The 24,903-nt window shown below is 38.4% G+C and overlaps 1 protein-coding gene across 1 annotated transcript; it reads left to right on the plus strand.

The window, feature by feature from the left end:
- Nucleotides 1–1,987: 1,987 nt before the first annotated feature.
- On the plus strand, nt 1,988–24,143 carry LOC125881118 (alpha-N-acetylgalactosaminide alpha-2,6-sialyltransferase 2-like). The gene is made up of 10 exons (XM_049564134.1): nt 1,988–2,667; nt 2,882–3,173; nt 3,511–3,673; nt 7,310–7,472; nt 13,983–14,121; nt 14,214–14,317; nt 14,712–14,795; nt 16,752–16,851; nt 18,776–19,497; nt 21,396–24,143. Exons 1-9 carry the CDS (start codon nt 2,567–2,569, stop codon nt 18,977–18,979), a joined length of 1,350 nt encoding a protein of 449 aa, XP_049420091.1. The 5' UTR covers nt 1,988–2,566; the 3' UTR covers nt 18,980–19,497; nt 21,396–24,143.
- Nucleotides 24,144–24,903: the final 760 nt, after the last annotated feature.

A 24,903-nucleotide genomic window follows, 5' to 3' on the forward strand; every position in this document is an offset into this window, starting at 1 on the left:
TCTTATCTCCTCCGTCTAAGTGTCCCCTTCATCTGCTCTAATCTAGCTCATATTTTTAATCAAACCTTTTTAACAGGCAGAATTCCAGCTTCATGGAAAAGTGCCACAGTATTACCACTACACAAAAGTGGAGATGTCTGCGATCTTAACAACTACAGTCCAATATCTGAATTACCTCTCTTAGTGAAACTTCTTGAATCATTAGTTCATTTTCAACTACACACCTTTATTGACACTCTCAACCTACTACAGCCACAAGAGTCTGGTTTTCCCCCAGGTCACAGCACCATAACAGCTGCAGCTTCAGTTATCGATAATATTATCTCCTCCCTGGATAATAAACAATTTTGTGCCGCCCTCTTCATTGACCTCTCAAAAGCTTTCGATACTGTACATCATAAAATCCTTCTCCATGAATTACAGTCCATAAATCTTGATGAAGCCACAATTGATTGGTTCCATTCTTACCTCACAGAGAGAACTCAGACTGTGGTCGCTGATGGTACGCAGTCAAGCCAACTAGTCATCAGAAACGGGTTGCCACAGGGGTCTATCCTCGGTCCACTGTTGTTCACATTATACATAAATAATATGGTTATTCCTAATCAATACTTCAACGTCCATTTTTTTTGCTGATGATACTATTTTATATGCTTTGGGCTCCACTCCAGCCCAGGCTCCGAGCCATCTACAGTCTGCCTTTGATGATTTTCAACAAACACTCATTAATCACAGACTAGTTTTAAATGCAGAAAAGACCAAGTTCATGGTATTCTCTACCTCCACCAGTGACTCGGAATATCCTGCCATCAGAACTTTAAATGGCAGCCATTATTACTCAGGTTGAGTCCTACAAATATCTCGGAATTACACTTGACAATCGAGCAAATCAATCAAACAGTTGACTCAAAAATTAAAAATCAAACTAGGCTTCCTGTATAGAATTAAAGACTGTCTTCTTCCAGCCGTAAAACTATTGTGCAGTCAACTTTCATGTCTGTTCTGGACTATGGTGACATTCTGTATTGTCATGCTGATCCATCAACACTTCAGCAGTTAAACCCTGTGTATCACAGTGCATTATGGTTTATCACAAATGACGCATTTTGTACTCATCATTGCTCTCTGTATAAAACAGTTGGATGGACTTCCTTACAGACAAAAGAAATATCCATCTCATGTTATTTATTTTTAAAGCTCTACTGTTAAAGCTACCAAACTACATCACATCTCTTCACTCTTTCAAATCTAGCAACTACAGTACACGTTCCAGTAACTACCTAACCTTAGATATCCCCCGCATGCGCACAAATGTTGGTAGATCTGGTTTCAGGTACTATGCACCTTTTAAATGAAACGAGTTACAATCGACCCTCAAACTTGAATCTCTTGTTCCTCATGGAGTTTTTAAAGATTCATGTAATTGTTTTTTTTAATTCCTTGTTGTGTTGTTCCTGCTTGTGTCTGTGTGTTTTTGTTGTTATGGATGTTGCTTTGTTCTCAGGTCTCTCTTGAAAAAGAGATCTTGATCTCAATGAGACTGCCTGATTAAATAAAGATTATAAAAAAAAAAAAAAGAATCGACCTGCGACCCACTTTTGGACTGTGACCCACCACTTGGGAATCACTGCTCAATTACACAAGTACTTACAGTGACTCTGACTGATGAGGAAAAAGCTTAACAGTGTTACCTTGAAAGAGGCCGTGCATATGTACTAAAAATGGAGCAGTTTTGCTTTCACATTTCAAGAGCTGTTTTAGGCGAATTAATGAAGTTTGCACAAATGATCATCAGTGTGGAGGATTTTTCTGGTTCTTTCCCTTCTCAGTATTTCTTTGATATATTTGTTTTCCCAGGGTGCAACGTGAGCAGCTGGCCGCCATCTTCCAGCTGCTGAAAGACAACCAGGAGACTTTTGGTGATGTGTCAGAAGGAGACATGGAGGAGCAGCTCAGACTCTACTCCATCTGAGGCTCCTCTTTGTGTTTTTGGGATCCACCCCCTGATTGCACTGCTTTTAACCCATGAGCGCTATTGAAGGACTTCTACCAAATACACCAATAAACGTGTTCACAGTATTCAATGCAAGCTATACAGTCCACATAACAGCCACTCTCATCCTTGTTTTAATATGATATGCTTTTGTTTGCTGTTCTTCCACACATGAGGAAGTAACCAAAGCAGCTGGATCTTGTCCAGCACAGAACAGGATTTTCTAGTTACCCCTCTGTAAATATAATTCATAAATGAATGTTGTTTCTGTTAGTTTTATATTATGGTTATTTATGACATAACTTTTTTTTAAATCCAATTTTACCATTAAATCTGTACAAATCCTGTGAAGTCTGTTGTGCAAAACCTCCCCTCTGTTGTGTAATAAACCAGATATTGTACCACTGTGAAGGTGTGGGAGCATAGTTCTGCTTTTATTGTATATCTCTTTGGCCCTGCCCAGTAAAGTGTTGTGACATAGTGTAGATATTTCATTAAACTTTTCCATGAGGGAAAGCAAACAGTTGCCAGCTGTTGACTGAACAGCAAAGCCTCCAGGTCTCAGTCTTGGGAATGGCACTCCCAAAGTCCAGGCTTTTTTTCTGGCTGCTCGTCAGCTCAGTTTTCATTGTGGTTTTTATTTTATCATGGGGAGATTACTCAAGAAATATCAGGTAAGTTGTTTTTAAGTGTAAGACTTAGAGGAAAGACGGGAACTTATCTGTAATGTTTTCTAGTTGCTAATTCTGTTAAATTGTCTTCATAGAAATGTTTCAGCACATTTCCATGTTCAGTATTTTAATTTAAGTCACATAAAGGTGTGTCTTGCTAATTCTACCGTTGCATCCAATTGTTTTTTTTGTTTTTTTTGTCAAACTGCCACATCAGCTTGGCTGCTTTCTCAGTGACAAACAGAAGTGCGGAAACATCTCACTTCTGGGATTTAATAAGAAACTCGACTCCCCTATCTATTGTGTTTAACTTGACACGTGCGGCAAAAACGGCTGATTCTGAAAAAACAAACCCAGTAACGAAACTTAAAGTGGATCAGATGAGAAGCTCTACACATGCTGCTGTGGCTGAGACTCCCATGCCCATCCTCTACAGAAGTTCCTTCAAGAAGGCTCCTCAGTGGGATTTTGATGATGTTTATAACCAGGATGCTCCACCCAGACCCTGGGTAACTATGCTATGACAGGACAAGACAGTATAATAATTCTAGATGCATTACCTTTGTGGGAGTGGGTAATCTGCACAGCCACATGTTCAGCTGTGTGTCTCTGGTTTGACCTGCATGGATTTTCAGTTTGATTTTTCCTTTAAAGTTATTACTGCTGTTAATCAGACTTTTTTTTGTTGGAGCTTCCTGTTTGGCTTCATGTCTGCTGTTTCTTCAGCTGTGAGCGGGGGCTTCATTAAATCAGTGGATTTAGAAACATTAACATGGTGCAAATTAAAGTCCCTATGTTTGATTTTTAGATTATTTCTTAATTTCATATTTTGTCCTATGTTCTCAGACATGTGCTGAGTCTTTGCGAAACAATGAGGATGAGAGCTTCAAAAAGGCTTTCCTTCCCAACATACGTGTGTTTCTGCACAAGGACAACATCAACATGAGCGAGTGGAACCGGCTTTCACATTTTAACAATCCCTTTGGTTTTATGCAGTTTCCCTATGACGGTAGGTGTTTCTGTGTGTCTGTGTTAGACAGGTACCAAGTGTGTAAAGCCTGTATTTCATCATCACTGTGTTTGGTCTGGTTATAAAAATGGACATGGACTTGTTTCTATTCAAGCCTACTTCCTCGTCCCGGGTGTTGCCCGACCACTAATCTTACTTTTGTTTGGCATCATAAGCCTCATTACAGTCCCCTATGACAGTGGTTCCCAGCTGGTCCAGCCTCAGGGTCCAGATTTCTCCTTAGTCATTAATTAAGGTCCACACAGTTTATTTTATTTAGAGTCATACTTGAGTTTGGACATGTCATTGAGCTAGTTTGCTGTCTCTGTTAAGTAGTTGTCTGTTAGTCACTCACTCTACAGCAGGAAACAGCCCTTCAAAATAAAACCTCTGTGCCAGAAATTCACTCTACTTAAAAATAAAGTGTGTTTTTTCAAACTTGACATGTATCAGAGTCACTTGCGGTCCATTCAGAATGGACCAGCGACCCACCAGTTGGGAACCACTGATCTATGACACATTGAGGCCCCTTTTGACAAACCTGTTCAGTAAACCTTGAAGCAGTTGAAAGCATCACTCATCTCAAGAACGGCCCTTTTCTTAAGAAAGAATGATGGATTTGTAAACTCAGTCAACATACAAAGTCAAGGGGCGTTGGTAGTGTAGTGGATAGTGCCGGCGCCCCATGTACAGAGGCATCACATTGCTGCAGCAGCCACGGGCTCGAATCTGGCTCGCGGCCCGTTGCTGCATGTCAGTCCCCACTCTCTCTCTGTCTCCCCATTTCACTCTCTGTCCTGTCAATAAAGGCAAAAAGCCCATAAAAATAATCTTTGAAAAAACAACAAAGAAAAAACATACAAAGTCGACGTGAAGAGACACTATTTAAAGCGGCACCAATAAATATTGTTAGTTTGTTAATTAGTCAGTTAGTAGCAGTTCATTTAGAACATTTAAGAAGCAAATTAAAAAAAAATCATACAGTTGTAGACAGACATAACAGGTCATGAAACAAAGCATGAAAACTGAAAACAAAATTTATTGATTTGATATTTAGAAAATAAATTCATATATATATATCTTACTCAAAAAAATGATCTCATCTTTATATCCTTATTCAATCATGACAGATGTGTTTTGCTTTGTCAAATTATGAATATATACACAAACTATGTATATATACATACTCACACATGCAAAAAACTGATGGCAATAAATAAATAAATAAATAAAGAGTAAACACCTGCTGACAGTCAAACACCTTCTTCATTCTTGTACCTTGTGAAAATCATATCTTTATACCTCAACATCAACACAATAGTGTTGTGTCGTTCACGAACGAATGTTGAGTGGACGTTCTGAACTGAATCACTTCCGGAACTGATTCGTTTATTTCTCAGATCAGTTGAGCTCAGCAGCGAACGTGCAGGCCAGGAGTGGAACTGCCGATTCGGTCCGTGCGAAAGATGAATCACTCGTGAGGCAGCCAGGGTGCAGGGAGGGACTGCCTACTGCGTGACGAATCACTCGGTGAACGATGTAACCCCGATCCCTGAGTGATTCAAATAATTTCTTCTCAGCGATACACTTCCATAGGGACCGTTTTCTCCAAGCTAACGGCTAATGTCAAGCCACATGAACATAATCACACACCTCCCCATTGTTTAACAGACTTAGTTTCCAGATAAACAAACTTAAAACGTTAGGCTGGCCAGTAATGAGACTCACCAGTGCAGGGCAGACGCAGCAGCAGCTCAGCCGTCTATCAGCTCAGTGAGTCGGACTACGCAGTACACAGTCAGGGCTCCTCCCGCCAAGCACTGGACGATTCGGTGAGCAAATCTTTTTTAATGAACTGATTCTAGAGATTCAGTAACATTTAAAGAGCTGCTTTGCCCATCACTACAACACAATACTTCATACATTCAAACAGTTCCATAGTTTCACTCTTTTTTGTTTGCTACCACATCCCCATTACAACTTCATGAGGTGATCATAGGTGATAAGGTGATAAGGTTGTGCCACAGCTTGTTCTGCCTCCCCTAGATTACCAAAAATTCAGCTGTTTCAGTTACTTAAGGAAGTCACAAACATGAGAATTAAATGATCTACATACAGTTAATATATATATGATGGCTGGAGTAAAAGATTTCTATAATGTTGCTGAGCAGACTCCAACACTTCCAGCTGTAACAAAACAGTTTGCGAGGAAAAAATATTTTCTTTCCTGGTATGACTTCTTTGATAATGTCATTGGTTCAGACCACACCTGCTCCTATTGTTGCAAAACTAGATCTCTGAAGTGTTATCGTATGGGCCATTTGTCTTCTGATTGTTTAAAGCTGAATCAGATGTTCTGTATGTGATATTCACAGTACACCAACACTGTTCACTATGCAAATATAAAGTGGAATATTGGCATCCTGAGCAGAGAATGAAGTCAGGCTATCTCTGTGTACACAAGCTTTTCTGTCTTTTGTTGTGGCAAACTGGTCCAGCCGCTTGTGGCATAGGCCCTTTTAGAGCCAACCTCACAATGATGTCCGTTTGTTAGCTGGGGGTAAAACACGACTCTCCACCACAGGGCTGTAGGCTACATAGGAGTCTCAAAATGTAGTCTTGTTGTGTTATTGGGAGCCAGAATAGAAGGAGTCATGGCTCAAAACTTAAATTTTATCACATACCAGCCGTCACTGCCCGTCAACAAAAACAAAGACAACTATGGTTAAATGTGATAAGACCGAAGGACTGGATGGAGACGATCATCAAAAATGCTCACATGTGCAGCGCACACTTCATATCAGGTTAGGGAAAAAGTATTTCCTGTTGTAGGGATGAATAACGTTATGTGTATTAAGGGTGATCATGTCCACCTCATCAGAAACTGGGGAGGTATTAAGAGGAATATTGGATTTCTCTGTAACTCTAACTTTGTAGCACATTAGCTAATGTTAGCTTTGACAGCAAAACAAACTGGAGGAAACCATTCAAGTGTTGTCAACCACAAGGCCTCCTGTCAAATCATCAATCCACTGAGTGAGAGCATACAGGCTGGCCAGTCTGGTCCCGTTGGTCAGAGTTTACTTATTCAAGTAAGCTCCAAGTATGAAATTCAGTCTGATATTGACTCTTTTTTAGCTCTGGTTTTGGTCTCCACCAGCTCCTGAGAAAAATACCTTTAGCTGATAAATGCTCCACTATGTTCACCAGCTAGTTGCTAACTGCCATTTGCTGCTGAGCAGGAAGTGTACAGTAGATTTTTTTTTTATAGTTTTCTTACAAAAACAGTTGCCTGCTGCGGCCGAATACACCATGAAAGTGAACCCAAACAGTAGAGCTGTGGTCGGGCAGCTGAACAATAACAGAAACTCTAAAACTCTGTAAAGTCGAGGGGAGCTGCAGACTGAGGTGATAATTCTCTGGAGGTTTGTCACTTTGATCGACCACTTTCACATTTCCAATTTAATCCACTGTTACTATGAAAATATTAATTCTAGCTGCTTCAATAATCACACAATAGCAACCGCCTACGCCATTAGCAATATGCTAGTGAGTTCTGCTTGCAGAAAATGTTCTTGTTGTGAACTGTTCTGCATTTTGAAACACATTATGGATGTATGTTTTTGGTTTCTGCAGAGGTGATGAGTGCTGTGAAGTTGATCCCAAAGCCAAAAGAGCCACTGCTCCTTCCAAAGCCAGGCAGCGGCGGGTGTGTGCGCTGTGCTGTGGTGGGCACTGGGGGGATCCTCAACGGCTCCAAGATGGGGAAAGAGATCGATGCTCACGACTATGTTTTCCGGTAAGAAAGAGACGTGGTGGGGCCCAATCTTACGGGCAATTAGGTTTCAAAGGCCTCACATCTTCTTCTACTATTTGCTTAAATATTTCTCAGTTATTTTAAACAATGAACAAAGATTCTTTTAAACTATTTGCTTTATTTGTCAGCGAACTCTACTTACCTGGAAGTGTATGGGGAGGACTTGTTAACTTTATTCCAGCTATGAAAAACAAACTCTTCAACGCATGCATGTCAAGGTCTGTGAATAATAAGATCATGGGTGGCAGAGATGAGTTTGTTCAGCATGAGTCAACAAGGGAGCAACTCCAGGATGTTTAAATTATTTTTCCTTTGTGACAGTTGGTAAACAAAAATGTTGCTTTGATTCCCTGCCCTGCTGTTCTCAGGAACAACTAACCAAGACATAATTAATTAAGAAAAAAACAACACAGTTCTACCAGTTAGTGCACATGATGCTTTGTGACAAGGTCGACAGGTCCAACAGATGAGAGCGGCCTCAGAGAGCTTCCACTTGTTTATTTATACAAACTTCAGTCTTTAAACTGTTTTATTCAGTCAGTTTTAATTTAGATAAGGCACTACTTATTTATAAATTAAAAAACTGCAAAGAAAACCAAACTATTCCTTGCAGGCTATTTGAGGGCTCCCCATCCGTTTGGGCCCTCTTTTCCACCTATGATGACTTCCTTGGTCCTGTGTGTAACTAAATGTCAATGGTGAGTTATTTCATCATCATTCGTTTGTCACGAGAGTCGACCTGTGCCAACCAAGATCTTTTCCTAACCCTTACCAAGTAGTTTTGTCGCCTGAACCTAATCACCAACCTCCCTGCAACAAGATGCGATGCAAAAGGCCGCCCCCTGGTGCTTTCCAAGCATCAAAATATGATGAGAAGAGATGGGTTCCCTTTGGGTCAAACGTGTCACCCTTATCTTTTTTAAAAGAGTATCAGTGAAGGTGTTGCTCAGACAAATCAACAGAAAAATACTTAACGTCAATGGAAAAACTTTAATAATTTAAAGGGGAACACTCCCCCAAATTAAGAATTCCAGTATTTTTGTTTCCATGGCCTAGGAAAGTTCAACCAATATTTGTTGACATGAGCTGCTCTCTGTGAACACCAAAACCCAGAGAAGTCTCAAGCTCATGATGTCATAGAGTATAAAGTCTGTAGCTGCTTCGCAGACCATGCGCCTGATTTTTTGGACCCAACGATTGTTTGTTTTCTTTTTTAAACCCAAATGAGCTGTTGTAGTGTTCTCAGCACTCTGGCTTTGGTTTTAGGAGAGAGTTGTTCATGTTTACTAATATTTTTTGACCGTCTAAGACGATAGGAATAACATATTTTATATCACCCTCTACTTCTACAAGTCCATTAGGCTTTTTTAAAATCAAACTTATAATAACAATCAGTAATTGAAAATTGGATATTATTTGTAGAGATGTTAATCACCACTTTCATCATTATACAATATCAATTTGATTCTTTGGACAACAATATAATATTTGCCGATACTACAAAGTCTGTCATGATACGATCTTGATTCGATGTGATTTAGGGGCCTGTGATCGATATGAGATGATATTATATGCCCCTTTAACACAATCTTTTACAGAAGAAGCTGCCACACCTTTTTTTTTGCTCTTGGCCATAAAAGATGAAAACAACATATAAATAATGTAAATAATTGTAACCACTTAAGTGCAGTAACGTTTACTGTAAACAGTTGTAATCAGCTTCACTATAATTCGCAGCATTCACAGACAAACACTTGTCTTTATCTGGACACATTTTCCCCACAAATACAACATGCTAACGTTATTAGCACAAACCTATGGATTTTGCATTGTATAAATTAGCCTAGCGGTTAGAGGACTTTTCCTCTACTCATATGAAGCCAGGGACAACAGCAACATTTAACAAAGGTAATGTTACATAATTCAGCTACATTACAACTCACAAGGTTCACCGACAAAACAACTGTCTTATACTAAACACGTTTTCCAAACAAGTACAACATGCTAACGTTATTAGCACAAGCCTATGGCATTTTACATTGTATAAATTAGCCTAGCGATGAGCGGAGATTTCCTCTGCTCATATGAAGCCAGGATAAATCACACACAAGACTTAAGATGTTATTTTTGTGGAGGCTTTATTGTCTTCACAATTTATTGTTTCTTATCTGTGAAATTAAAGTAAATAAAAGCTTTGTTTCCACTGAGGTCATTGTCATTCTGCTTTTCCATGACTAGCCAAGAAAAGGAAAGTTGTCGATGTCATATTATAGTCTCGTTATATTTATCTTTTTATTATTATTTTTTTAACTTGTATTTCCTTAATGTCATTTTTCCCCATGGTATCATAAATGGCATCGCATATCAATATTTTTCAAGGTATCAAAGTTAAAAATGCGGTTGTCGTGACAACACTGCTAAAATGCTTTATCTTATTTAATCTGCACAAAAACTGAAGTGTAAAATCAACACACTGAGTCTTGTTGTCACTGAGGCAGCGTACAAGTGGGAGTAGTAGGTAAATAAAATGTTAAAGGAAGAGATGCTATAATTATAAATAATCAATCAGTTCCAGGTTGTTGAATGCTCAGATAAGTTAACATTCACAAAATAAACAGACATAATTGCTGGCTTCATAGCTAGGTGTGTTCTCTAATATTGATGAGACATAATTTTGATGTGCGGTAAGTATAATTACACTAATGATGATTATAATAGTTAGAACCAACAGGTGCCTGCTGACTAAAAATAGACAGCTGACAGAAGCATACTGCACCATGACAGATTTATCCACTCTTTCCAAATCCTGCCTTGAAGCTGCGTCTACGGTTTACAGTCCACAGTTTGAAGCTCAAACACTCACTTTGTAGCCTGCATTAGTGTGCAGAAAAAAGTCGGATGAACTCGACACCTTCTCCTCCACTCACCAATAGGCTCGCATATTTTCATCCTCAATTCTTCTTTAACCAGCTGCTACATGGGTCGTCTCCTGTATGACTTCACAGGGATCGTTGTAAACAGTAAGTATAGTGGCTGTTGATCAAGACTTGATCTAATGTGATCACAGAATGGATGGCAGCAAAAGCAGTGAAATTGTTAATATTATTGAAGTTAAGTTCCCTTTAACCTTCTCATCAGAAGCTATGAATCTAAAACTAACATCAGCGCCATAATGGACCCTTAAAGAGGACTGCTTGTACCATAGTGACGTTGCTGCACATAAAAACAGCCACAGAACATTAAGAAAAACAAAGTCAAGTCAACCTGCAAAACACATGACCTGGAAAGAAGCATAACTTCCACTTAAAAAGAGACCTTTTGAGGTATTAAAATATTCCTGTGTGTCATTACAGGCTGTAGGGAGACGTTATTATCTGTAATTAAGTTGGATTGTTGCGTCACTGGATTGTGCATGTTGGAAGCTGTCAGATCCTTTTTAGTGGAGTTTCAGTCAGCACCCTGAGACCTGCAGCAAACACTGTCTCTGCTGCTAACTATAGTAGCAGGAAGCTCATTGGCTCATCATGGGCAAGTGTTGACTTCAGTGAAAACCTCAGTGAACTTTAATGATTAATTATTTTTACTTGGTTGATCCATCTATCCATTTTCTGCCTCTGTCCTGGTCCATGCTGTATTTGTTTAACTTATTATATCAGTATGAATTTTTGCTGTGAGCCTGAGGCTTTTAGCTATAGTTCTTATCACTTATTGCATCATCAAATAATCTGGCTATTTGTTGACACAGTTTTAGGCTCAGCAGCTCTGTTTAGCTCATGTTGAGCACTCAGCCAAGGCACACTGACATTATCATCAGGAAGTTCTGCTGGAAAAATAGTTTCAACATATTGACTCTTCATACCATGAAAAGTATACAAGGAACAAAAATACTGACTCCAGGATGTCAGTTAGTCAGCAGGCCCCAAACGGTCATGTTTAAATGGACAGTGTCAATAGATAGTTGATGTCATTGTTTAAACATGTTTTTTTTCCCCCCATGACATGTCAAAACATCTGCTCTGAGAAAGAGTGACAAAGTATCCCTGGTGTTACTTGTCTGTTCTCAGGACAAAAGTCCCCTGTTCTGTCAGAGCTAGAGGCTGAAGACATTGAGAAATGACTTCTGGGAACTGCTGACAGGTCTTAAACAAACACTTAATCACAGAGGTGTGGACTTGAGTCACAGTGTGTGGACTCAAGTCAGACTCCAGTCACAAATTTGTTCACTTAAGCCCTGTTTCAACAGTAACCCTTCAGACATGGTACCTAGACCCTAGTGTTTCCACTGCAAACAGTACTCTTAAATGTGGGCGGGGTTGTTGTCACTCACTGCTCCGTCCAGTACTCACTGTATTTCCTCATTACCGGTGACACAGATGGAAGTCTGCACCTTTGTTGTTACAGTTTACTAATAAAACTCTCCACAGTATGAACAGTGGTTACATGAGCCTCAAAACCAGCCACAACTCAGCCCTGAGCAGAGTGACCGTCCTCTACTGACCAATCAACAGACTGCAGTGTTCACAGCTCCACCTTTTAGCACCAGATCTGTGTGCTAGGTACCCCAACAGAGGGGGGACCAAACATGGGGACAGTACAAAACGGTTCACAGTGGAAACTTAAGTGTCCCAAACTGAACCGTACCGTACTGCTCGGTGGAAATGAGGCTATAGACTCAAGTCAGACTCGAGTCACAACTTTGATACAACTTTGACAAAATAAAAAATGACTTGCAATTCAACTTGGACTTTAACGGTAGAAGAAGATTTCCGCACACTTACATCTATGCAGTGTCTCACTTTAAGTCTATTCGACCTTCAAAGGTTGAATAGACTGAAAGCTCTGCAATTTAATATAAAATGCAACACTTTTGTTTTTAACTACAGGTTTAAGTTAAAGATCTCAGACTTTTTATGCACTCAAAGATGAATTTATCTTAAATTTTGGTAGCAAATTTGTTAAAATCCAGGTTAGTGATTACTGGGGCTGCCCTCGACTAAGAATATTCTTCGTCAGCCTAGTCGTCATTTAGGGCCATTAGTCGACTAGTCACCCACATGTTTATGTTATGGCACTAAGTACTACTCTTGTGCTTTTTTTGTGCCAGCCATCAAGAGCATGGTGACTGGTTTCGTCTAGGGTTGCTCAGCAACCTTAACAAGCGTTATATAGCCTATTTACCTGAAACCCTGAGTGTAGAGCTGATCTTCTTCCAGGTGCTGCTTATAAGTGTGTAGACCTATTGTCTGTGGGACAGATGCAAAGCTCTGGGTAGCCCTGCACTAACATGATCAACTTTTCCGTATTGATCAGACTGAATATTTACAGAAGGAGGGAAAGATATCTGTGGGCTGTGATTGGTTTGTAACCTGACTCTTGTCTGCCTGCTGAGCGTGGCCTCTTCCTGTGTCTTTCCTTTCAAATTAAATTCCAACATGGTCCAGTCATATAGGATTCTGCACCGAAGCGACTGATGAAATCTTGCTAACTTATGACCTTTCTGCTGGACCACTAGGGGGCAGCCCTGGTGATCACTTCTTCTTTTTCAAAATAATCTGGCCACCTGACAGGTGTGTCGTATCAAGATGCTGATTAAATAGCATCATTACCACACAGGTGCACCTTGGGATGGTCACAATAAAAGGCCACTCTATTATGTGCAGTTTGATCACACAGCACAATGCAACAGATGCCCCAAATTTTGCGGAGGAGGTGTGCCATTGGCAGGCTGACTGCAGGAATGTCCACCAGGGCTGTTGCCTGTATATGTAATGTTCATTTTACTACCAAAAGCTGCCTCTAATGTTGTTTCCCTGAATTTGGCAGTACATCCAACCATCCTCACAACCACTCAAAGTGATGACTTGCTTTCCTACACACATTCAGTGTTGTTCAATCAACCTAGAGCGGTTCATCCAGTTCTACACAACAGTTATTCTGTCGTGTGCTCAGCTCTTACGACCTCATCTGGACCAGCCCCCAAATGCAACATAGACATAACACAATCATAACTCAACTGAATAGAGAGTCCGTGCCACCCTGCCTGTCCAGGGTGTTCCCACCTTTTGAACTACAAAGCAGATCATCAAAGACCCTTCTGCCCAGCCACCAAATAATGTGACCTCTCCTTCAGCAGGCATTTCAGACAGATGACTGTGAGCTAAAACAAGAGTTTTCACAGGTCTTCACACTCATGAACTTTTACTTTGTTTGTTTTGTTAAACAGCCTTTAGGTTTCTGTGCAGTTATCACAGTGACTGTGCTTTTGCATTACACAGATTTATGTCACTTTCAATTCATTTATTTTTACCTATTTGCCTTTTGCATGTAGTAAACTGAGTAAGTAAGTAAACTGAGAGCTACTGACAGCCGCTGTCATACTTGAGCTTACATTAAACTTGATTCAGATTCTTTGTGGGTATCACAAATTAGTTTCTGCTAATTAAAATTAATTTGTGATGGTCACTGTCACATTTGGATCTGTTTGTGCGGCAGGATGAACGGTGCAGTCACCGAAGGTTACGAGGAAGACGTGGGAAACAGAACTTCTGTGTATGTTCACACAGCACACTCCATCAATGCCTCGCCATATTTTTTCAGCAAGTTCGGATACAAAGCCGCCCCTCATGATGAGGTATTAAAGCTCGAATGTAATGTGTAATATCAAAATTTGTAATTTATACCCCACACATACACACTCACCTGTCATCCTCTTCCTTTTGGCAGGGTATAAAATACGTGATGATACCTGAGGGGATGAGGGATTACAATTGGCTCGGTGGTCTTCTGAGAGGAGAAAGGATTACTAATGGCTCATATAAAAACAGGAGGTGAGTATCAACTGTCTAAATATTATTATTAGTAGAAGGTAACATGTACACCCAAACACTAAAACACATTATGGAGACAGTTAGACTTTAATCAAATCTGACTCATGAGTTACTAAAATAATGAAAAAGGGCATCAGTTGGTACATTTTGTGGAGGTTACAAGTCATATTAAACATTCACTATATGCTCCTTTGTAGCTCAGACAGGAAGTCACAAAGCTTACTTAAAAAATCAGGGAGTTTAATCCTATTAGAAGGGAAACTCTTATAATGTATGATTTTGGTTGAAGCTCCAGCCGAACGTATTATCTGCACCGTACAGACAGGAAATAAAAAAACCAGCTTTGCAACATTCTTTCATTATCGCCATTGACTGTCTTATTTTAACTCCGCAGGCCAAGGACATACTACTCTGGGCAGTACAACGAGTCCCGCTTTTATGTCCTGCACCAGGATTTCCTCAGATACGTCAAAAACAGGTCCTCTCACAATCCTACCCAGCTCTTTCACTCTTTATGATTCATAATAACAATGATAATAACCAGTGGTGGAATGTAATACGCTTGGAAGCTTTTATGTGTCTTCAAAAAGGCAGTTGCTAACAAGTGGCTACATGAGACTACAGAGGTTGTCGAGGTACTGGGACATTAAATGTCATCACACCGAACAGGAACACTTAAGGTGGATTTTTACTCTGTATGAGTTTTTTTTTTTAACTTGTGCAGTGGTGTGTCTGTGTCGCTCTGCAGTTACACCTCCAAAACACTAGTCAGTGGCGGAGATTTCTGTGAAGTGCTGTAAAGTTTAGTTGATTCAAAACACACATTAAACACACATTAAACATGGCTTAATAGAGACAATTTCAAACACAAGTACACAAATCAGCTTCACTATAACTCGCAGCATTCACAGACAAACACTTGTCTTTATCTGAACACATTTTCCCCACAAATACAACATGCTAACATCATTAGCACAAGTCTATGGCATTTTACATTGTATAAATTAACCGGCTATTGGACTTTTTCCTCTTCTCATATAAAACCAGGAACAACAGCAACATTTAATAAAGGTAACGTTACATAATTTGGCTCCATTACAACTCACAAGGTTCACTGACAAAACAACTGTCTTATACTAAACACGTTTTCCAAACAAATATAACATGCTAACGTTATTAGCACAAGCCTATGGCATTTTACATTGTATAAATTAGCCTAGCAACGAGCGGAGATTTCCTCTGCTCATATGAAGCCAGGATAAATCACACACAAGACTCAAAATGCTATTTTTGTTGAGGCTCTATTGTCTTCACAATTTATTGTTTCTTATCTGTGAAATTAAAGTAAATAAAAGCTTTGTTTCCACTGAGGGAAATGGTTTCAGCTTACAGAAATAGACAGGAGGTGCGATGTGTAGTTACATTTCAGAGGAAGTGCATGTCAGGATATGGCGTAGGCTCTATGTCGATGCAAAGCCTACGCCATAGTTACGGCATCGATTCGACGTAGAAGTATTAATACCGCATTATTGTTAATGTTTACAACAGTCATTCTGCTTTACCGTGCTACTAACTAAGACAAGGAAAGTTGTTGTCGTCATAATATAGTCGTGTTATATTTATCTTTTCATCTTGTATCTCCTTAATATCAGTTAATAACAAATGTACTGTAGATACACTAGTTTGGCTGTATGAGTCAAATAAAATAAAAAATTCAACCTGAAATAAATAAATTAATATTAAATAAAAATAACTTCAAACTGAAATAAATACAAGTCACAAAATAGCCATCAATTACTCATCAAAAGAAAGTAACTTCCACCACCTCAATCCCCCACACTTGATTAAAAACTGAAAATAAAATAAAAGAGGGAGACAGGTTTTTCCTATTTAATCTTATTTTGTTATATTTCTCCCTCTCCCCTCTCTGGAGGCGTCTGATCTCCCTCAGCCCTCCGCCTCTCCCACCTTAATTAAACACTGAAAACAAAAATAAAATACAGAGACATTATTTTCTATTTTCATCTTATTTAGCTATATTTCTCCCTCTCCCCTCTCTGGGAGCATCCGACCTCCCGGCCCCGCACATACCCCCGAGGCTCGGGTCTCTTGAATTTATGCTTCAGAAATCATGAGTGGTGTTTATTTGTGTAGATTATCTTGCTGGACCAAATGTGTAAGTATCATAAACTTTTCTTTGGCACAGAGCTTATTTTCTGTAATAAACCAAAACTAAATGTTAAAGAACTAGTCTGGTGAACCCAAATGCAGACATGCTGAAGTTGGAGCCTGCTATTTAATCAGAGTAGACTGTAGATGGTCAGCAGCTGCTGCTCGACTCCTGCACACCAGATTCCACTTGTTTGTCTCATCTTATATGTGAAAGACTTACTGTTGATATATAAGTTCATATGACACTGTTTATTACCCACAGGTTCTTAAAGTCTCGTTCTCTGAATAGTTCACACTGGGCAATAGTCAGACCAACCAATGGGGCATTTGCTCTCTTCCTGGCTCTGCAAACCTGTGACACTGTAAGTTAATATTATTTAAACTTCTCCACATCATCTATACTGTAGTTCATGCCTCTGATGAAACATGAAACAACATGAAACATTCAGTATCAGTCCGGTCTAATAAATATACGTGAAATAGACACAAAATCCGCAACATATTACGTGATGGTGGGCACAAAAACATTGTCAATGCAACATCAGTGAAGATCTTTTGTCTTGGTGGACACATGAAGTAGGATAAAGAGCAAAAAGGTCTGTGATCATGGGCCGACGATGTGGTGGATTGGTCACACAAACATGGACTTTGACCAAGAGAAATGTGAAACCAGAAGTCAATGTAGTGATGTGACGCTTATCTACTTTATGTAATTATGCAAAGTACTTTACATAGGTTCTTTACCTAATGACACAAAGTATGTAAGTTTACACCACTTATGTTCCGCACTTGTTTAAAAAAAAAAAAAAACAATCAAAACCACATCTTTTTTTTACCCGTAACCTCATGGCGACCATTTCCCCATGTTAAACACATTAATGTCAATTTTGAAACAGCGATTGTTTGCACCAGATGTTACCTTTGCATTTAAATTTTTTTTTTTTTTTTTGTGTTGCCAAATCATATTTTTAAAACATTTTGTGTCCACCATGTGATATGTTGTGAAGAGGCAGCGTTGGCAGGTGGGAAATGTAGGATTATCATACCAGAGACTCAAAATTCATATTTTGAGGGAAATTATTGTACACCCGTCATAACCAAAATAACAAGCCTACTGATATGCTATAGGCAAATATAGTCACTCTAGTGTTTACTTTTTTGGTATACTTTTTTGTCATAGAGAAACCGTATTCATGATAACTGACAAGAAAATAAAGAGTAATCTGGCTTCACTTAGTCTTGTCTAGTCTAGCGTCATTCAGTCAATCGTGCTCATTGTTTTGAGACAAACGTCACCCATATCTCATGCTAAGCAAAGCGCGATTGGCTGGAAACATGTCACATGGGAACAGATGCCTTCAGGGTTCACAAAAAACCTCTGGCATACTGTTTACTACGACACATTCACGAAATGGTCCAATTATCGTACATTTGGCCTTTTTTGGGATTATTGATCGTACATTGTACAGAGGGCCAAATTATCGTACAAATACGATAATTATCGTACACCTGGCAATGCTGTGAAGAGGTCATGTCCATCTCAGTCTTTTTACAACACCTTGCAGTATGTTGATGTCATCTTTGGCGGTGTATATGCGTTGTTCAGCCCCTGCAATGCCCACTGCATTCTTTACTGTCAGTTTGAACATTTTTATTTGCTGATAATACACCATCGCTTTCAGTATGAAAATCTTGTGTGAAGGATTGTATGGCCTTGGTAATGTCCGAAAATGAGGGACTTTCCATGCTCTTTGCGTCTTCAGTGTTACCTGTCTGTAAAGGGCTTGCGCTGCTTCTATCTTCCAAATCCGAGCCCAACACGTTGTCTTCCTTAAAACCTCCTTCGGTTGTCTTATTTTGGTCTTTGCTTCCTTTCTTCGGCATATTCACCTGTAGCAAGTTGACACACACCTTTTGTGGCACTTTTTATGCTGAATGAGATTGTTTAAGTAGTTTTAATATCAGATTTAGCAACAGAGTAGGTGTAACCACGACTACGCATCGCACCGCCATTACCAGAAGTCAGTCATGTCCATCTCATGCGTTTCTATGAGACTGTGTTGGCAGTAGGAGATAATTTGCACATTAACTCTAAATATTTATGGTTATAAGTTCCGCACTCAGGGAAATGCACAAATTTGCTTTCTTGTTGACAATGACATTGATATTCTCAATATGAAACTTAAAAAGAGTATTTATAAAACTGCAGAACTTTTCTTTTCACAAATTGTGTCTTGGAGTGTGTTTTTCTCAGTCATCCCTGATCTCTGTTTTTGTTGTTCTCAGGTGAGTGCATATGGATTCATAACTGAGGACTACAAGAAATACAATAACTACTACTTTCAGAGAAATGTTAAAACCCATATTATTTTCTACTCCAATCACGACTATATGCTGGAGATGAAGATGTGGAAAAAACTACACGACAGCAAAATACTGTGGCTTTATCAAGGACCGGACTCAGGAAAAGGGACAGAAAAGCCGAAGTAACACTGATACTGATACACTGAGGATGGCATCAAGAATCTAGGTCATTTTATAAACTGCATATTTAAAAATGTTATTCTTGTTTACCCAAACCATGTGAGACAATATGTGACTGACAGTTTTGCCTTCCTTTGGTGTTTCTACACCTTAGTAAGTCTTTTGTAGATACTCTTATTTGACCCTAACTGTGGTGGATAAAATTCAAGTAACACTTCTCTGCACACACGGTTTAACAGCACGACAAACTACTGCCTCCAGGAACAGACTTTAATTAACACATCTGGTTTAACATTTTCTAAAAAAAAATGGAAATTATAATCTTACTGCAGGTCGGATTTATAGAAGGGCTTTTGTGTCAGCCTGCATCAGTTTCAGCGAATTGTAGCAAATAGTTTAAATTGAAGTTTCATCTTAGGTGCTGAGTCATTCTGAGATATCAAAATATTAATATCAAAGTACCAAATAACAGTAACAAATAATAGAAATAAAAGCCAATGAATAAGAGAAAGGACATATATGGGGTGCCGTTTGTAAAGTGTCTCACGCTGAAAATAACATCAACATTTTGCCACATTTAGCTTCAAACAATGTTTAAAAAAGTATTGTGAATTTTTTTAATGTCACCTTTTACCACATTTACAGCAATATTTGTTAACTTAGAAATATATTAAATAGTTAAATCTAAATATTAAATGTGGCACCTAAATGTTAAATATTAAATCTAAATCTAAATCTAAATATTAAATCTAAATCTAAATGCTAAATATAAATATAAATATAAATGTTAAATCTAAATGTTAAATGTTAAATCTAAATGCTAAATATAAATATAAATGTTAAATCTAAATATTAAATATAAATATAAATATAAATGTTAAATCTAAATGCTAAATATAAATCTAAATGTTAAATGTTAAATCTAAATGTTCTGGGTGAAACTAAATATTTAGCTAATATGCAAATTCACACTGCCGGTCACCGGAAGTACCAAAATAAAAGCTCGAGATGGTCAGACTGTGTTTATAGAATCAAATAACGAATTAAAACCAACTTATCGGGGGAAATGAACACTTGAACATACATTAGCGTGATAATAATGACCTAAAATAACAAGAAACGTGTTTGGAGAAATTTTATTTGACGTGTACTTCGAGTTGTTAGTGTCCCTTCGGAGGGATTAACAACCTAAGCTAAGCTAACAACCGTTAGCTCTTAGTCCCGTTAGCAGTGTCTGTAATGACTCATTAACTCTTAAACGGTCTGTGAAAAAAATATTTTCTTCCAGCGGATGTCTTAGTTACAACATGATTGAGCTAGCAAAGCAGTTTTGTGTTGCGATGTGTGGTATTTATTCAGTTTTGGGAAATCACGATGTCTAGAAAGCATCAGCGGCTGCAGCAGCAGCAAAGCTATCAGGATGTCATCTGTTAAATGTCTCCCGTTGTCGGATACGACATGAAACTACTCCAGTTAACTCAATCATGTTGTAACTAAGACATCCGCTGGAAAATTTTTTTTTTTTTTCACGGACCGTTTAGAGTTAATGAGTCATTACAGACACCGCTAACGGGGCTAACAGCTAACAGTTAGCCCCGCTAATCTACGATAACCATGTTATTAATTTCAGAACGTGATAGTAATGTTTGTTCAGTCATAGTGTTTATAGACTTCACAAACACCAGATTAGTCTAAACGGTGATACAGTGACGTGAAAAATGTGAGATATGCATATATATATGTGTAGCTAAACGCTGGTTTTCTACCTGGAAGTATTTGTAAACAACAAGGTGATTCCCTCCGAAGGGACACTAACAACTCAAAGTAAACATCAAATAAAATTTCTCCAAACACGTTTCTTGTTATTTTAGGTCATTATTATCATGCTAATGTATGTTCAAGTGTCCATTTCCCCCGATAAGTTGGTTTTAATTCGTTATTTGATTCTATAAACACAGTCTGACCATCTCGAGCTTTTATTTTGGTACTTCCGGTGACCGGCAGTGTAAATTTGCATATTAGCTAAATATTTAGTTTCACCCAGAACATTTAGATTTAACATTTAGATTTATATTTAGCATTTAGATTTAACATTTATATTTATATTTATATTTAATATTTAGATTTAACATTTATATTTATATTTATATTTAGCATTTAGATTTAACATTTAGATTTATATTTATATTTAGCATTTAGATTTAACATTTAGATTTATATTTAGATTTAACATTTATATTTATATTTATATTTAGCATTTAGATTTAGATTTAATATTTAAATTTAATATTTAGATTTAGATTTAGATTTAATATTTAGATTTAACATTTAACATTTAGGTGCCACATTTAATATTTAGATTTAACTATTTAATATATTTCTAAGTTAACAAATATTGCTGTAAATGTGGTAAAAGCGTGAGACACTTTACAAACGGCACCCCATAGAAATACCCATAGGGTATTAACACTAAATCAGAGACGTTTCAGGAAGTAGATGGCACACTTTAAAAGTTAGGCGATGCTTGTATTTCTGTCACATGGGCACATGGGAGAAGTTTGCCTGGCAGAAATATTATTCATTTTAACATAAACCATAATTTTTTGCCCCTAAATATGACAAAAAATTCCTTTTTGGCAGAAATCACTCAAGGCCGTATCTACTGTTGTATTGTTTTGAGTCTGCTTTCATCCATCCACATGACTTTCACAACATTTCAAAATGAGGTAGGGGATGCAGGGGAGAGACTACAAGTACCGTTTCGTAGCACTGATAATGCTTGGGTGTCGTTTTTTGTTATAGAGCATCTTTGACTGCATAACATTCAATATACTGTGACGTAAGTAGATTATACACGAGTTTCCTGTTTACAAAAAATCATCAGCACAGTACAAACCTCACTGCTACAGTGTCATGATTATGGACCTTTGCAGTATTCAGAAAACAAACAACTTGCCTGAACCACTGAAGCAGGATTTATACTTGTGCGTCTGTTCTATGCTGTCCCTATGCTGTAGCCTACACACTTGGCCTACACCATTGTGAGCATTTATACTTGTGCGGTGGTGTGTCTGTGTCACTCTGCAGTGACACCTCCAACACTCTAGTTGGCGGCGAGGTTTCTGTGAAGTGCTGTAAAGTTTAGTTGATTCAAAACACACATTAAACACACATTAAACATGGCTTAATAGAGACAATTTCAAACACAAGTACACAAATCAGCTTCACTATAACTCGCAGCATTCACAGACAAACACTTGTCTTTATCTGGACACATTTTCCCCACAAATACAACATGCTAACGTTATTAGCACAAGCCTATGGCATTTTACATTGTATAAATTAGCCTAGCGGTTAGTGGGCTTTTCCTCTGCTCATATGAAGCCAGGATAAATCACACACAAGACTTAAAATGCTGGGGCATCAGTGGCTTAGGGGGCGATCACACAGAAATGAGACGCAGAAATGCGGACGCTTCAAAGACGCTTGAAACGCTGGAAGCACTTATTCAGTGTGCGCTAGACAAAAAAACCCCCCCAGCAAGGAGCGCCTGTGGAGTAGCTGAGCTGTGTGTGTTTCCCCCAAAGACAGTAGAGACAGTAGCTTACATGAAACTAGAGTTGTGTGTGTGTTGTATAATTCTTCAAAATCAAATATTGTCAGTATAAATTTCTTGTCTTCGGATTGCATTGTGTTGTCTGTCGCTCGTAAGTGCCGTAAAACTGCTGTAACTGACCAAACTGCCGTAACTGCCACAACAAAACAAGAAGGAGGATATGATTTGATTGGTGCTACTGGCGTCTGACGCTCAAAAAGTTGAAAATATTTTAACTTTTCAGCATCTACGCACATCTAAAAAGAAGTGTCTACAAAAACGCGCGTCTAAAAAGACATGTCTACAAAAACGCGTGTCTAAAAACGCGTGTCTAAAAAGAAGTGTCTACAAAAACACGCGTCTAAAAAGACGCTGGAAAAACGCCCGTCTAAAAAGACGCTTGAACGCCAGTCAGACACGCCGTATCATAGGAAAACAATTGTTTTACTGGCGTTGCGCTTCTAGTGTTTCATCTCGGTGTGATCGCCCCCTTAGTGGTTAGAGCACCTGCCCCATGCACAAGGCTGTTGCCGCAGCGACCCGGGCTCGACTCCAGCCTGTGGCCCTTTGCTGCATGTCACTCCCTCTCTCTCCCCCCCTTAAAATGACTTAAAATGTTATTTTTGTGAAGGCTTTATTGTCTTCACAATTTATTGTTTCTTATCTGAGAAATTAAAGTAAATAAAAGCTTTGTTTCCACTGAGGGAAATGGTTTCATCTTACACAAATAGACAGGAGGTCTGCGTCGCCTAGATGTGTCGTTACATTTCTGGGGAGGTGCACATCAGGCTACAGCGATTCAACGCATAAGTATAAATCCTGCATAACTTTTCAGAATAACATTTACACACCATTCATTCTATTCGCTCTAGCTAGCTAACATGTATTCCAGCTAATGCTAATTGAGACTACACAAAGATATCTCCTGCAATTAGGGAGAAAAAATATGTTTATCTCTTGGATTCAGACCACTGAAACACCTGCAAACAAGAAAAGTTAGCATTTATGAAATTCTCGCTGTTAGCATGGACGAGGACAAGGCCTCGTCATTTTTGATAATAGTTAGCAAGTAAGCTAACTGTGTACTGTTGTATGCCACTGCTTACTATCAAAATAAAGCAGATCTTTATATATGCCAGATATTTAATTGCAAAGAAATGGGATTTTCAGGATTTATGCTAGCTATTGATATAGATAATTCTGTACTCTGCATTGAAACAGAGGTTTCTCGGTATTGAACATTTTCACGTGTTACTTGAATGATTTTTTTGTTGCCCCCCACATGTGTGCTCATTTCACAATGGCATTGCCCAGAAACCCATCTGTATAGTGAGTTCTTAAGTAAGAATATGATAATATATTTGAAAGTGTCTGATACATTTACATTTATTATGACACATTTATTGCACTTGGTCTCTGTTAGCTTTTATATTAGTTGTTATCATACACATTCTGGGAATAATGCAAGCATTCATATACAATATATATAATGTACTAGTGTGTGTTTGCTTCATTAAATCATATACTTTCTTTGTATTTTCAAGTCAAGATGAAATAAAAAATGCCTTCTTAACTCTATAAGTTAACATTGCTGGACATTTTGTGCATCTGTTTAACAGTATAAAATAAGCAGCTGTACACTGAAAAAAAATTATTCCATTAACTGGGCCAACTGCTGCTAGCTTTTAAGGTGGAACATTTCCTTGTAATAGTGTTGGTGACGTGAATCTATCGACACACCTTAAATATCAATATGACAGCTTTGGCCATTGTTTTAGTTTTCATTGTCTCGCTTGGATAACAAACACTATCAGTAATAATTGGATCTTCAAGTGTTGTAGTTATATATAATGTATATTAATTTTAGTTGGATTATGTGAACTGCATATATTCTAAACTTGGGTGTTCACTTTGAAACTGTACAGATCTGTGCTGCCCAGTTGAAGATGTGTGTGAAGCATACACCTTTTACACATATACTTAAGACCTCAAAGCCTTCACCACAAATGAGTCTGGACAAACATGGGTGATAACTGGAACTTGACTGGTTGGTGGAGGCAAACAACCAATAGGTGGTAATTCTGGTTTTCTTTTATTGTATGAGTAACAAATGTGCAACCGTGTGTGTTAAACAAACAATCAACAATGAGTTTGAAGAAAGCAGCAGATTTGTCTGTTGTAGGATGGTTTCATGTTGTCTCGTTCAGACGTGTTTTCACTTTGATGGAATGTAGTTGGTGTTGATCTGTTTGTTTCTGATCTGTTTCAAGCTCACGAGACAGCACGTCCTGTGGTTACGACAATAATCTTGTATGGCACTGGATAATCTGAAGAA

This window comes from Epinephelus fuscoguttatus, linkage group LG20, assembly GCF_011397635.1.
Source record: "Epinephelus fuscoguttatus linkage group LG20, E.fuscoguttatus.final_Chr_v1".
In the NCBI taxonomy this organism is placed as follows: Eukaryota; Metazoa; Chordata; class Actinopteri; order Perciformes; family Serranidae; genus Epinephelus; species Epinephelus fuscoguttatus.

What these genes read in the sequence shown, in the direction of transcription:
- LOC125881118 (XM_049564134.1), top strand. Translation starts at nt 2,567, where the DNA reads ATGGCACTCCCAAAGTCCAGGCTTTTTTTCTGGCTGCTCGTCAGCTCA. An exon ending in AAGCCGCCCCTCATGATGAG is followed by an intron (nt 14,122 to 14,213) that starts GTATTAAAGCTC and finishes TCCTTTTGGCAG; the next exon opens with GGTATAAAATACGTGATGAT. An exon ending in GGCTCATATAAAAACAGGAG is followed by an intron (nt 14,318 to 14,711) that starts GTGAGTATCAAC and finishes TTAACTCCGCAG; the next exon opens with GCCAAGGACATACTACTCTG.